General features: G+C 39.6%; 1 protein-coding gene across 1 annotated transcript; it reads right to left on the reverse strand.

The window, feature by feature from the left end:
- Positions 1 to 10145: 10145 nt before the first annotated feature.
- Positions 10146 to 13753, reverse strand: GAS2L3 (growth arrest specific 2 like 3; the record flags this gene model as incomplete). Its single annotated transcript, XM_010170642.1, has 3 exons — positions 10146 to 11534; positions 12256 to 12363; positions 13615 to 13753. Coding segments are annotated over 3 exons (1636 nt in total), but the record flags the coding sequence as incomplete, so codon positions are not given.
- Positions 13754 to 14593: the final 840 nt, after the last annotated feature.

The following is a 14593-nucleotide window of genomic DNA, read 5'->3' on the forward strand; positions in this document are numbered from 1 at the left end:
GCTGTATAGGAATAAAACATGCAGACAAAGAGCCTAAGCCTTGTTTCCAAAGAGCCTATCAAACCACACTACATAACTACCTCCATTTAAAACACCACATTGACCTACTGTCAAGAGACATCAATACATCTCATGTTTGTCTTGCACTTTATGAATTGCAGAAACCTGTGAAAACTCAGGCAGTGTAACAGCACATGCCCTTGAGTTTTTATTAGTCTATCAGATTTTAAAGAGGGCAGTACTTGTTCAGCTAAAACCAAATACTTTACTGTCATAATACTGCTTCATTTGTTTTTACAGACACTGCAACATTTTCCAAAACTCAGATTTCTACATTGTTTTTTAAAAAAATCCTTTGTGTTTATCTGTGTGTCAAGTGAAAGGCAAGCTAAGCCAAATGCTACCTTAATTCATTACCTACTAGAACATTTGGTGATGACCATTTCCAAAGAGTTTTCCAAGAGAAGTAAAAAGCTGAGCTTAGAACAGGAATGAGCTCATCTGCAGAGTGCATGCCTTCGCTTTACAGAGATCTTAGTCATCCAGCACCATAAAGGCAACATCCCTCTAACCCAACCCATTGGCAGTCATTTGGTCACCAGGTTGTTTCTGGACAAAATTTCTTAGTTTATTATTTTGGGTTTTGAGAGTTGCTACAGAGGTACAACATTTTTATCCTCCAAGTGTGACAATGCTTCTTGTAGTGTGCCTGAGGTGGTTGTAGGTTTTGATGGTTATTCTTGGGTTGAAGAGGGAGAAGGCAAGGTCTGAACAATATTGTTATAGAAACTTCAATGTGGTATTTTGAGACAATAGATATGAATTTGTGACTGATTAATATAATTGCCTTATAGGGGAAGGGGTGGGGAGGAGCAGTGGAAGACCTAAAATAAGTTTATATGCTTTTTTTAAGCTTTACAAACCACTCTAAAACCCAGTTCTTGGGAAGCCAATCATGCAATGCCTTTTTGCACAGGTGCAGTAAGAACAATATTCTCTCACTAATTACAATTCTTCAGGTACCCATTTCCCTTAGAATGTTCACAAGAAGTTTGTTGTCTAAGCTGGTAATCACTGGCTAAGAAGATAAATAATACAGAAAAGGTAAATAATAAAACATCAGCTGTATATTGTATGAAGTTACTCTTTCTTAATTTCTTTCTTTCACTTTTGGTACAGGTACCTTATAGCCCAAACCTATCTGCATAACTCAACTGCCTGAATATAACTTAATCTTTCACAAACACAAGAATCTACTTTTGCTTGATTTGAACATGTAAAGTAGACTAGCTCAGTTGGAAGGGAACTACAACAATAATCCAGTCCAAAGATATTTATGGCGCGATTTGAAACTGTGGAACACAAAGAGATACTTCACATTTCATTCTACAGAGCAACATAAAACAACATATTAAAAGATATAAATACTGTTAAGGAGTCAGATGTTATAACTTTAGGAAATAACAAAACTAAATAGGTCAGAATTTCTTGTAGGTTCTGAGCTCAACTCTCTTACTTGCATTTAAGATGAGATGAGCTGCAACTTCCTGAAGACTGGTTCTGCTTCCATGAGGCTGATAAAGGGGGATGAACACACTTAGGTGGTACAGGAAAGCTGTATAATTCTCATCCCTTGCTTCACATGACTAATTTCAGGCTCTAGGAACAAGACTTATATATTCCTATGTTCCTTTCTTTCTTTCTCCCTCTGTGCATAATACCAGACAGACAAGTTAAGCTCACCATTTCATGAGGGGCCACTACCCTTTCTCATTACACAAGTGTCTGACTTAAGCCCGTCAAATTTGAAGTGCTGCTAAACAGTCCCAGCTGCAAGCAAAGTCACCTGAAGTTTTTAAGTTATTCAGTCCTGTACCACACTAACTGCTGTGAATGGTGAAGTGCAAGAAAACTCCAGTTAATTAACTCAGCTGAGTGGATGCTTTATTCTCAGTGACTTTCAGCCTTGATTTTCCTTCTATTTGAGGAGGGAAGCCTCAAGAACCACTCAGGTGCTGTTGATGAGATCCTGGAGGGACCCACGTGACAATGAACCACTGTCTTCAGCACAGGGTAGAGAATTTGGTGAGGGACCACACGCCGAAGTACAGGGAGCATCCCAAATTGCTCTGAAGAATTGCTCATGCAGTCAGAGCCATTTCTTCTACAAGCTAAGCAGAACACCAAGCTGATAGAAAAAAAACAAAGCATGAGCTGTAATGCAAGTGTGTCAAAATGCATGCTGGCATGCATGCGAGTGAAACAGTTGCACTGACAGTCTGACTTCACAGTCCTAATATGTTACTTTTACCTTCCAATGTAAATAGACTGTGACTTAAGGACCTAAGTCTTGGAGGAAACTAGTGGGTTTTTAAGCAGGGAATCACAAAAATCTTCCCAACATTTTTCTTTTCACAATCAAAACCGGGCATAATCTAGCATAGGTGTTCCTATGACCATTTTCACGTAGATCACTAGATACTAAAAATGCTTCTTCATGTATATATTTGTAAATAATATGTCATAGCTGAATATCCTACTATAGCTAAGGATGTGTTAAAATCCAGACTGTACAACTGCATACTCACAAAAAATTTCCCAAGTCTGAAGTAATGTACAGGAGCCTAATTCCAGGACTGTAGACCAAAGCATGTATATATAGTCCATTTTTAAAATAAACTCATTCTGCTGGTCTTTTCTTTGGATGCAGCAATAAATGTCTTCAAGGTACTGCAAGGGTCAATGCTGCAGTGTGTACACAATAAAAGCAATTTATTATGGTCTTGTTTCACAGGTGTCTATAGAATAATACACTCAGCAAAAAAACATAAAAAATTATTTTTTAAAAAAAAAGCTGTGAAGAAGCATACCATTCATCAGAACGACACACCATGGTGATTATTTATGTTCTTCTGGGAATATAGGTTCCAGTACAAGGAACTCTTTGTTACAGCAGCCTTGCTTCAGAAAAGTAAAAAATAATAATGCTTATATAAAAGATCAGCAAATTACAAGATTCTAAACCTGAATTTCACCAATTACTTTTATTTTCAAATGCAAGAGAGGTAAAATATATGCTTTCACACTTTAAATTTACATGTAACTGATCTTAAGGTGGTTCTCGTGAGATGTGATGTTTGAGTACTTTGACAAACACTAATGTATGCTATTTTTCTGTGTAAATATGCAAACATGGTTTTTTTGAGGAAACATAAAAGTTTGGCTTTGTTTTGTAGGACCTCAGCTTTGCACACTACTTTCAGACTCAGCACTAAAGGCCAATTTGATATCTAAGTTCTATGCTGCAATCCTACCTCCTAAAAACTCGTAGCACACCTAGTCTGTCAATATTTTCTGCCTAGCTACATACCTCAGAAATGGTCAGCTGTTCCCATCCTGGAAAGTTTTTGTTCCTTCTGGAATGCAACACTTGGCACAAAGTGCCATCAGCAGCTTTGATTTAGACAGCATCAGTTCCTCTCCCCAACTAGAAAGACATCTGCTGCTGGCATTCCCACCAGTCACATACTTGAAAGTTTATTTCTGAGTTAGGGATTTCTGGCTAGCTAGATCTGTAGTGTGAGTAGATCTCACTTCTCAAATATTTTAATGTTTTACTTTTTCTTAAGATGTCTGAAATGTATAAAAGTGTTGATCTTATTTACATTTCACACAATATATTTTGCAAAACTTTTAGTAAGGAAGGGATCTTCAATCTTGGCTCTTTAAAACAGAAAATAATGAAAAGAAGGTTTTCAAGAATGTATTTGCATGAGATGAAAGGGTCTTATAAAATTAAATCTCTCACATATTTTTTGCATGCCACAACTGGATTTTGCTAGCTAAAAGGTTTAATTTGAATAAAAGAGAAAGGTTTTAGCCTGTGGATTTTAAAAGAAATTAAAGGTCTTGCATTACCAGAGTAGCCTCTATTGAATTCACAGACACCAGATGGCCCCATAGCACTTGCTGATCTAACAAACAAGATTTCAGTTTCCCTGTATGGAAAATAGAGAAGGAGCTGTATAGTTTGATGTTGGAAGCTATGGCTGCTTGAAGTTTTAGAAGGAAAACTGCCTTGAATTTTATCAGATTTATATACATATGTGTGTGTGTATATATATATATATATATGAAAGTGCCAAGCCATAACTGAAGTTCTTTGAACTGCATACATACTTCACTGTGCATTCATGCATGTGTACCTCACCAGTCCAAACTCAGTTTTCTGAATGTTACTAGGTACATGGTGTCTATGTTTTGGGGTTGCTTCTGAGTCAGATACTGGCATAGAAAGGAGAATGAAGTTCCGAGGTGACACAGGGCAGCCCAGCTCTCCAAGGCCTTTGTATCAGCCACATGCAAACAAAGCTTTCAGGGGCCTATGTGTATGTCTGAGAGTCACAGTCTTCAGTGTCTTTCCTGCTGTTTCTGGAGCTTTTTGTTGTCAGCCCTAAGTGATCTACATTTTAGCCATCTCAAGACATCTTCCTATGGGGTCCAAAGGCCTTTGCCTTTTGCTCGGTTCATTCTGAACAGAATTTGCCCGCAGGATGGCTTTGTCTATTTTAAGTAAAACGTCCATTAGTAGCACAGCCAGATTTCCCTATGTGAAATATGTAGGGCTTTGGGATAAAAACAGAAAGACTGATCTGTAGCTTCACATGAATCCTTTTGCATGTTTCACTATGGTTCTGAAATATTTCTTCAGGGTACTTGATCCTACATACAGTTCATACAGTTGTAATGGTTGACAGACCATTAGCTATCAAAGGAGTTTGGTAGCAACAGCATCAAAGAAAGCAATTCTGCTGGTCCAAAAGAGGGAACTACACAAGTTGAAAAAACTAGACTGAGGTGACTAGAGGGGAGCCTTTAGCATGAGTAGACTTCAACTCCCTCAAGGTTTAGTACAGTATAAATCACTGCTAGCTACACCTTGATCAACATGAAGAACACGATCTAATCCAGCTTGTCATTTCAGAAGCACAGAATATTGCAAGGATTTCTCCTTGAGTCAAAGGGAATCTGGTCTAACTAAAGCATATAATAAACTTCATTTACCTAAGTCACACTATCATGAAGTAGTGACAAGCAGGATCACTCTATGCAGCACTTCTCCAGCTTAAACGCTAGCAAAGAAAGGGAGCACAGATGCAGCTTCAAGTGTCCTTCCTCTCTTCTCTTCAGAAGAGCAGATCTAAAGAGATTTAAGGGCTGCAGTAGATGTACAAAACCAGAGGGCATACAGGACCCAGACTTGTTTTGGCCACTGAGGGATCCTGATGAAAGCAAGAGGGAGAAAAGAAAGGCGTTTTGTTGACTGAACAGCTGAACTTCAGTTGAGTACATGCAGTAGTAAATTGTCACAATACAATAAACTGTGCTTTTCTGACAGTCAGACTCACAGTATCTTCGTGAGGAACTACTGTAGGAAATCTAAGTACAAGACAATATAACAGCCACACAATTTTAGAAAAGTATGGATAACCTTGTGAAGAGGATGACAGTTGCATGAGCAATACACTTTTGGCAAAAGAAACAGAAATGTGGTTGCAGGACATTTTGTTGGTGAGTTGCAAACTGTCAGCACAAGGTAGAGTGCAGAAAAGCTTGGCTTCCCCAACTTAAGAACTAATGTTCCATGTGGGAGTAGTTGTCAGAGCCTTAAGTTAAGCACCTAGAACATGCCAGAGAAGCTATTCTGATTTTGATGTACCCTCCGGGTTTAGCAAGGAATTAGCATTTCCCATTGACTAGTTGAGAGCAGGGCCACAACCTGAAATTACACTCTTCAGTGGAGTTTGAGAAGCAAGAGCTTAAGACTTCAGGAATACCTCTGCACTGAGCTAGAAGAATGGCTTTGGACTGTGGATGCTGGAAGTAAGCCCTTTTTGCAAAAAAGTGAATACTAATCCTATATACCTACCTGTAAAAAATGCAAATGATCCCATCTTCTCTATGAAGCTCTAAAGGCTAGAAAGCTAACCCAGGAAGGAGATCTCACTTTACCCTCATTCAGAATAAAACATGCAATTTCACCAGAATGTGTAATACTTACCAGTAATTAAGGCAGTTTTGGAGAAGGAGGAAAAAACATCTTCCATATCGCCTTTTAAAGCTGCACAGTAAGTGATTTAAGATTCTCTGGGACAAGGAAACATGATGTTGTAGTTCGATGGCTACGATACTTACCTGAAAGAGTTTTGGGCTGTCTTTGTATTTTATTGGCCAGCTGTAATGCCACCATCTCTTAAAAGAAAGCTGCATTTAACATCTATAGAGCCTATAGAGGGTGGAAGGAAGAACAGGTAACCTGGAAAGAATACAGAGATATTGGTATGGTAGATGCTGCAAGAATGCACTTATTAGACAAAGCTGAAGTGAAAGGATAAGTATATCTATATGATTATAGATATACTGTATATTTTTTACATATATATATATATAAAATGTATCTATGATTCAGGAACTGAAGCCACTTTGGAACAGGCAGAGAACTGCAAGTATTAAACCATCTTTTTTAATCAAATAGGGAGGGGAAAAAAGTTAATTAGGTGACTCCAGTGAGAAGACCCAATTCTCCTCTCAATAAAAGCAAATAAGTTTGTTATTGACAGTAACAGAGGCAGAGATGGCTCTAAAGTTTGTTGACAAATTGTAAACATGGAAAATATTGGCACACAAGTGCCCTGTTACATTTCAAGTAGATCTGCAAAGAATAAAACTCTGAGAGGTATATCTGAAACTACTTGGGCACATTGTCAGCTAAGAAAGAGTAGAAAGCCCCTTCTACTCAATTAGTCATACTGAAATCAGGATCAGAGTAAAGAGGTTTTGAACTCCAAGGAAAACAATGGATTAGAAGCAGCTATTGATGTCTTTATAACAGCCTGAGATGGAAGGAACTATTTATGTGGTGGTAGAGCGAAAACATAACCCTTCTGAAATACATTCTCTTTCTCTCACTGCAAAAAGATGATAGTAGAAAAAAAAAAAAAGTGTGCATATAAAAAAGGTGCAACATATGTTTATTTAAAATAAGTATTCATACAGAAGGACATTGATAACACATGGAGAATTCAGTCAGATTCTTGCTCCAAGTTACCTTTCCCTCACAAAACGTAATACAAGCTGAAGATTAGACTTGCTATTTGGCAACATAAACATTGCAAAAAGAGTATGTATTTCCATTAGGAGGTACTTTGTTACAACATATTCTTGGCTCGCCTCTAGTTACATGACACCCGTAGTTAAAATATGACTATGAAGTTGGAGACTACAATATTCACAGAAGTTGGACCATGTTCAAATATACTATTTTTGTAATAAAACCAAACCAAGCCTACCCACACGTAACAGGTGAACCATCTTTAGATTAACTGCTTAAGGTCTCAACTGTAAAAGCTTACATTTTTACTTTATTTTGAATCATAAAATTCAGTCTATGACATGAGATAACGGACCACAAAGATTAAGCCATCTGCTTTTTTTTCTCTGAAGTAATAGTTCAAAAAGGTAGATGTTGAGATAGCTTTACACTGAGATCCAAGAGTTTCAGTGTCTAAATTACTACTAAAAACTTTTTAAATGGTTCAAAAGATGTTGTGGATTAACCCCAGCCAAGCACCCACACAGCTGCTTGCTCACCACTCTTGCCCCTCTGTCCCCAGCATGCCGGGGGGAAGAGCAGCAAAAGCAAGAAAACTCACGGGTTGAGATAAAGACAGTTTAATAAGTGAAGGAAAGAGGGGGAAAAAAACCCCAAACCACCAAGCGATGCAAAGGCAATCACCCACTACCTCCCACAGGCAGACCATTGCCCCGCCAGACTGCAAACAGCAGCCACCTTGGAAGCCAGCCTCTACCTTGCTACCTTCTTCCTCTGCCCTGATTTTATTGCTGAGGGTGACAATATATGATATGGAATAGCCCTTTGGCCAGTTCAGGTTGTCTGCCCTAGCCAACCTCCTGCCCACCCCCAGCCTACTTGCTGTGGGGGCAGAGCAGCAAATAGAGGAAAGCCCTGACCCCGTGCAAAGACTATCAGCAACAGCCAAAACATTAGTGTGTTATCAACACACTTTTAGTCACAAATCTGAAGCACAGCTTTCTTCATAGCAGCCCATATGGTACTAAATCCATCTCAGCCAGACCCAGTACAAAAAAAAGAAACCCCAAGAATTCAGCAATTAATCTCCATGAGATATATCACATGCAGATTACTATTTGGAAGCCCAAAATCAAAAGCAAGTCATCTACTGTAAAATGCTTTTGGGAGTGTGCCACATTTATCAAACCTGAAAGCAGCCCACTACAGTCACTGTTATTCCTAACGTTTGCAGTAGTCTCTTTGACCCGTGTATTTATAAAACAAGTAAGCCTAAGGCCTTACTCAAACATACAACTTTGTATGCTTGTGGGACTTGTGTCCATGTTATTAAAACTGACCTGTTTTTCTCCTACAGTTTGGATATTGGTATTTACTGTTTATTCCCATCAGGTTGTATGCAGTATTGTACAGTAGATATGCATAAACAGAATCATAAACAAAAAGCTAACAAGGTGCTCAGAAAGGCAGCTCAATTACTTTGCCACTGCAAATGAGAACTCATTATTAGTTTATGACGCTTGCTTACTCTAGTTCCAGCAGAAAAAAGAAATATTAAATATGTAATGAAACTGCAATTCCCATGCATCTCTTCTCCTGCCCATAAGTAAATATCCTGGGAATGGAGAGCAGAAGTGATGGTCGGTGCAAGCCAGCAGTGTCTCTTCACAGACCTCGAGAGCTCCTTGGTGTTTGCAGGAACAACTATTCATTAAACCCAAAATATCCCAAACAACGCTACTCCCAAAGACAGGCATTTTTATTATTCTACCACGAAACTTACTTCTGTTGAGGGTAAATGTGTCGAGCACCACAGATATTTAACCCACTGAAAGCCTTCAGGAGTTGAGCGCATAAATAGTGCATAGCTTTCTGGCAATTTCAGATGTTTAAAGGCAAATGCAGTCCCTCATTATCTCTTCAGGGAACTACTCATCTTCAGAAAGGAATACAGGAGAGCCAGTAAGGTCTCAATAAATAAAATAAAAATGGCCACTGCAGACTAAGACTGCCCACAAGAATTAATCTGTAGCACTGAGAGAAGTATTTAGTGATTCAGTTTTACACATAAAGGCCACTCCTGCAGAGCAGTCATGCTCTGCCAGTGCAGGTCAGTACTTGCAGCTCTGCGTCGGTGGAGCAGGAGCTGCTTTGGGGCTTCATTCCAGGGCAAAGTATCCTCCTAGGAACACAGATGCTTCTCTCCACACAACAAGAGCCTTCTAGAAAAGACTGGGCTCACTTAGAGTCAGTTTTAAACAGGAACTAAGCAAGATTATCTGCCCAGGGTTTTAAAAGTGGCATTGTTCACTGAAGAGATCTGGAATTTGAGAGGCTAAGGCACAATGAGAGCGAGTGATCAAGGCTACAGTTTTCCATGTCCAACTTAACACAAACCAAGAAGGCTCCACTTCCAAGCCAGGGGAAGCCACTTTAAGGCATATAGGGAGCACAGTGATAACAGTAGCTGTCAAATCTAAACATGACTAGAGATTTCTTTCTCTTTCTAATACATGCAGGTTACTCAAATTTGGGTTCTGGGACACTGGTGAACTAAGAAACATAGTTTTGTTTGAGGTATTAGAACTTCTACAGCTTGTGCACAGCTCTATCACTTACCACACCTTCGGTGTGCCAGAACCACCTGAATTGCTCAGGCTCTGCCCTGGGTAGACAGTTATTGGGCAGGCTTCACTCCCTTGAAAATGAACAGCAGCAAAACCAGCAGCCCTAGCTCCCCTTTCCTCTCTCCCGCCTTCCCTGCAGCAGGTCAGGCTAGCAGCAAACAGGTATATTCTGTATTCCACAGTGCTACACAGCAAGCAAGCTCACTTCTAAATATATCCAAATACAAGTTTCTAAACTGCAAAATAAATACAGTTCTTACTGTAAGTTATGCAGCAAAATGTACATTACACCTAACATTTCATGGTAAATGTAGTGTTATTTCACTTTTTTCCTTGTCCTCAGTGTAGCAGATACTAGAGGCCCATTTGAACAAAATTAAGACTTCCACAGAAAGTAACAAATAAGTTTACTTTCTGGGTTTCTTACTCCCTGTCATAACAAAATAGTGATCATCTTGTCTGCTTTTCATAAGAGGAGCTTTTGATACACCAGGCATTCCCTTGTTACATGCTGTTGCTGATTTTCCCTTAGGGAGAGGCTTCTTGTCTGCTGGGGCCAAGCTTTTATTTGCTTGCAAGTTTTTGGTTGAAGGCTGACCTTTTGTGGAAGGCTGCACTGGCTTTGTGGTCACTGCCACTTTGGCTGAAGTTTGAGGAAGCCGTACAACAGATAAGGGAGTGCGTTCAGGGGGTCTGGATGAAGTAGAACCAACCTGAGGAGATTTACTGACATTTGGCTGCTTACTGACAGCTGATGATGCAGTTTTACTTGTAGATACCAGCGTAGGTGGTGACTTTGATGCTTTGCTAACTGCAAGGGAAGGCACAGAAGCTGAATGTTTTAGGACTGAAGCACTTTTCAGGTTCCCAGCCAGGCCAGAAGCTGTTTGTGGAGCTTTTTGATGATGCTGAGACCCAGCTCCTGAGGTCTGAATAGCATTTTCAGAAGGAGGTTTTGCAAGGAGCTGCTGAGAATGTGCAAACTTGGCAACAGTACGCAGATTTGTAACAGGTGGCCGAACAGCCCTTGGAGCAACCGAATTCACTTTGGTTTTAGTGACTGATACAGGTTTGCATTTAGCAGCAACACGCTTCTGTTTTGAAGCCATCGTTTCAGCTGTCCCAGGCAAGTGAGACGGCTGATTTTTTGAGGATGAGAGGGCAGGGTGCAGCATTGGTGCTGGGGACCCCTGAGCCAGGGCAAATTTCACTTTGGGAGCATCAGGAGACCGAATACGTTTGCGCAGTGTTTCAGAGTGAACAAGAGCTTTTCTCGTTCCTGCAGATGAAGAGCTTTTGCTTACAGGCTGCAAAGGAGCAGAAGCTGATGAGTTTTGTGCAGGGGACTCCAGTTTCTTTGAGGTGCCAGCTAATGGTTTGAAAGGAAGCTGCATGCCTGTCACTGAACACCCTTGTAATTTGGACCTGACAGACAATGGCTTGGCTGTGGAGGATGGGTGCGCTGGCACTTTTGGTGATGCCAGGGCAGAGGACTGAGGACATGTAGACACAACCTTCTTGGCACTGGCCCCATGGACAGCCTTTAGAGCTGGGGGTTTTGATGGCTGCTTTTGAAACATATTGACAGCTGACATGGGATTCATGGCAGGAGGCTCCTGAATTCTAGCTGATGAGTTGGGGACACTGTCACTGGTGACCCCTTTCTGAAACGCCAGGATTTTTTGTTCCAGAGTTGCAAACTGAAGCACTCGGCACGGATCATATTTAAGCAGGAAACCTTGAAGAGTGTCCCAGCCTCCACCAACACGTACCATCACATGCTTGCCATGTAGCATCTGAGAATGGAGGAAGATGGGGTGGGAGCAGGAGAACAAGAGAAATTTCTATCTTGTTTTATGCAGCACTTCATCTTACATTAAGAACTAACAAAATAGACTAAAAATAGGTCCTCCTTTCTTACAGAGAAATATTTTTAAAAGAAATTATGTGATAAATGAGGTTTATGCTTCCCAATTCTTTTACTAGGTAGTCTCTCCTGTAGAGATAGTCATTATGTGTTGGGAAATAATGAAAACATATGTACTGAAGAGATTTTAACCATTCTATCAGCAGCTTTATTTAGTATACAGTTTTGGATACAGGTTTTGTTCAAATTTGGGATGTCCTCGTAACATTTTAATCCCAGAAACTCTTATGCCTGCTGAAGACAGTGCTCAACTATCCTACCAATTATAAACCCCAAGCATGGAGATTTTGAAAAAGCAACATTCTCAGAATACTCTATTGCATTATCCTTATTTATATTGCAAGTTCTACTGAAATTTTAGAAACACCACAGAAAAACATTAACTTGCTTAGTTTAATGTGGTTGTAAAAATCAATGGTTGTAATATCTAATTAGCTACAACTACTTTGAATAGATCATTGGATGATGTGGAGTCCCAATCTAAAGCATTCCAGAATTCTATAACAATACCATAAAAATGAGGTATTCCACTTAGAAGTATTTCTTTCCCCAATTTTGAATACAAATTGGAATTCTGAAAAACTACTTACTCGTATGAAAAGTATTTTATCTCCCAGTCTATAACGTCCCTCTGATAAGTACTCAATTGAAAATCGATGGGAGCAACTGCAGGGAGGGTCTTCTGCTATATGTTTAACCTAGTTATTAAAATTGAAAGCATTCATTAGTATTTTGACAGAAGCATGCATTTAACAGTTTATTGAGGTATTTGATAGAAGAAAAGATACCAATATCTTCATCTCATAATCTAAGAAAATGCTAGAATTCTATTCCCTCACAAGAAAATCTCAGCTAAACAAAGCTTCAAAATGTAGACTATTATAAAGAACAAACTGTAGGTATAGACCAATATTTTGAGTTACTAAAATCCAATTTTCATCATTTCTTCATTTTTAAGATATTTTTACTTTCCTTTTTGAAGATTAACACTCTGCATAGCAGCGTCAAATTACAACCACAAGCTTGCAAAGACACCGTTATGGTCTCTAGAAACTGAAACAAGTGCCTGGTTCTCCTGTGACTGGATCCATTGCTACACCTGACCCAGAGCTACTTCAGTATTCTCCTTAACTTTTTGTAATGCTTTTATAAATTAATCTTCTATTTGACACTCAAGAAGAAAACCACTGAAAAAGGAGATACTAAGTTCCCAAGTAAGTCCAGGGTTAGAAAAGATGTACCTGTTACGGCCACTTAGAAACAACAAATTGGAAGGTCAAGACTATTGCAAAGCAGGAAAAATAATGAGTTTTCAGAGAGAGCAAGGATCTGGTGGCTGACATTCCCAAGTAAGCAGAAGTTTTACATTACAACACAGAGGAGCTTTAAAATAAGCAAATTTTAAAGTCTCAACATGCATTTTTAAGCAAAATAGGAAAGTTGTGCATCATTCCTTTTGGACCAAGTCACAGGATGTACAAAGAATTTCCTTTTCTGCATACATATTCATTTCCAGTTTGTATAGACAGAGGTTTTATTTAAAATCTTTTTCAAAAGCATCTAATCAAAGCCTGCTTTAACATTTGATGAAGTTTGATGAAAACATCAAATTGAAGAGAAATACACATTACAGTCATAGAAACCACATTGACACACCATAAAAACTGAAAGAAAATATTTCTTATATTAAAAGAAGCAATAAAGGGGGTGAGAGGAGGGACTCAAGGCCAGTTACATGCACCGAGACATTAACTCCAGAGCATACATGACAGCATTTTGCTTACATTTAAAAAAAAAATGAGCTACTCAAAAGAGGTGCATAATTCTCTGTTTTCTACTTAAGGAGGCTCACAAATATTAGTTGAAAAACAGCCTATGCTTACTGAGACAGATCATACAAGGACTTAGGAGTTTGATTAAAAGCCCCTATCACAGTAAGTAGTACTTACTGCCTCGTGTAGCTCCCCATGGTGACAACATGACTTTGCTGTGCTAATAGGTGATGGTGGCCCAGAGGTCATCAGCAGTGTTTCTTCTAGTTCAATCTCCTTCTCCAGTTTTACTAGTACAGGAGGTTCAACTCCATACCTCAACGTAAATACAAAAGTAGAGAGTTTAATTGCTAACTTACTAAAGAAAACAAAAATAAATTGATGGTAAGAGCCAAGATCCGGGACATTGCTGTGAGGGTGCCACAATTTGACAAAGAAACAGATCAACTCTGTTGATCTTTCATGCAGGCACCAATGATGTTACAAGAGACAACATGGGCAGAATCAAGAAAGATTATAAAACCCTGGGTAGGCAAGTGAAAAACATCGGTGCCCAAGTTACTTCCTCCTCCACTCTGCCTGTTGGAGGAAGATGGGAAGCCAGAAATAAACACATAATGCACATAAACTCCTGGGTACGTGACTGGTGTCAACGTGAGGGTTTTGGTTTTTATGATAATGAGACTTCTTATATAGATTATAATCTATTAGTGAGGGATGGGATCCTCCTGTCTAGAAGAGGCAGAGCAATCTTTGGCAGCAAGCTGGCTGACCTAGTAAGGCAGGCTTTAAAATGAATGGCTTGGGGGGTGGGGTCCAAAGTAGCAATGCTCATGCCATTGCAGCAGACTGGGGAATGGGGCAGGCCAACTGTCAGAAAAACAAGTCTTCCTTAGTTGCCTCCTATGACTGGAGCCAGGAAGTCAGACACCTCAAGGGTGTGCAGAACTATAGGATGTCCTCTCGCATACCCCTGGGGATACCTGGATGCTCCACTCCCTTCTCCTCTCTTAAGTGTTTGTATATAAATGCACACAGCATGGGGAATAAACAGGAAGAACTACCTGTGTGCGGTCACAGTGCGACAACCTCATTGCGATTATGGAGATATGGTGGGACAGCTCGTATGACTGGAACACTGTCATGGATGGGTATG

The sequence above is a fragment of the Antrostomus carolinensis genome, unplaced genomic scaffold (assembly GCF_000700745.2).
Source record: "Antrostomus carolinensis isolate BGI_N321 unplaced genomic scaffold, ASM70074v2 scaffold1426, whole genome shotgun sequence".
In the NCBI taxonomy this organism is placed as follows: domain Eukaryota; kingdom Metazoa; phylum Chordata; class Aves; order Caprimulgiformes; family Caprimulgidae; genus Antrostomus; species Antrostomus carolinensis.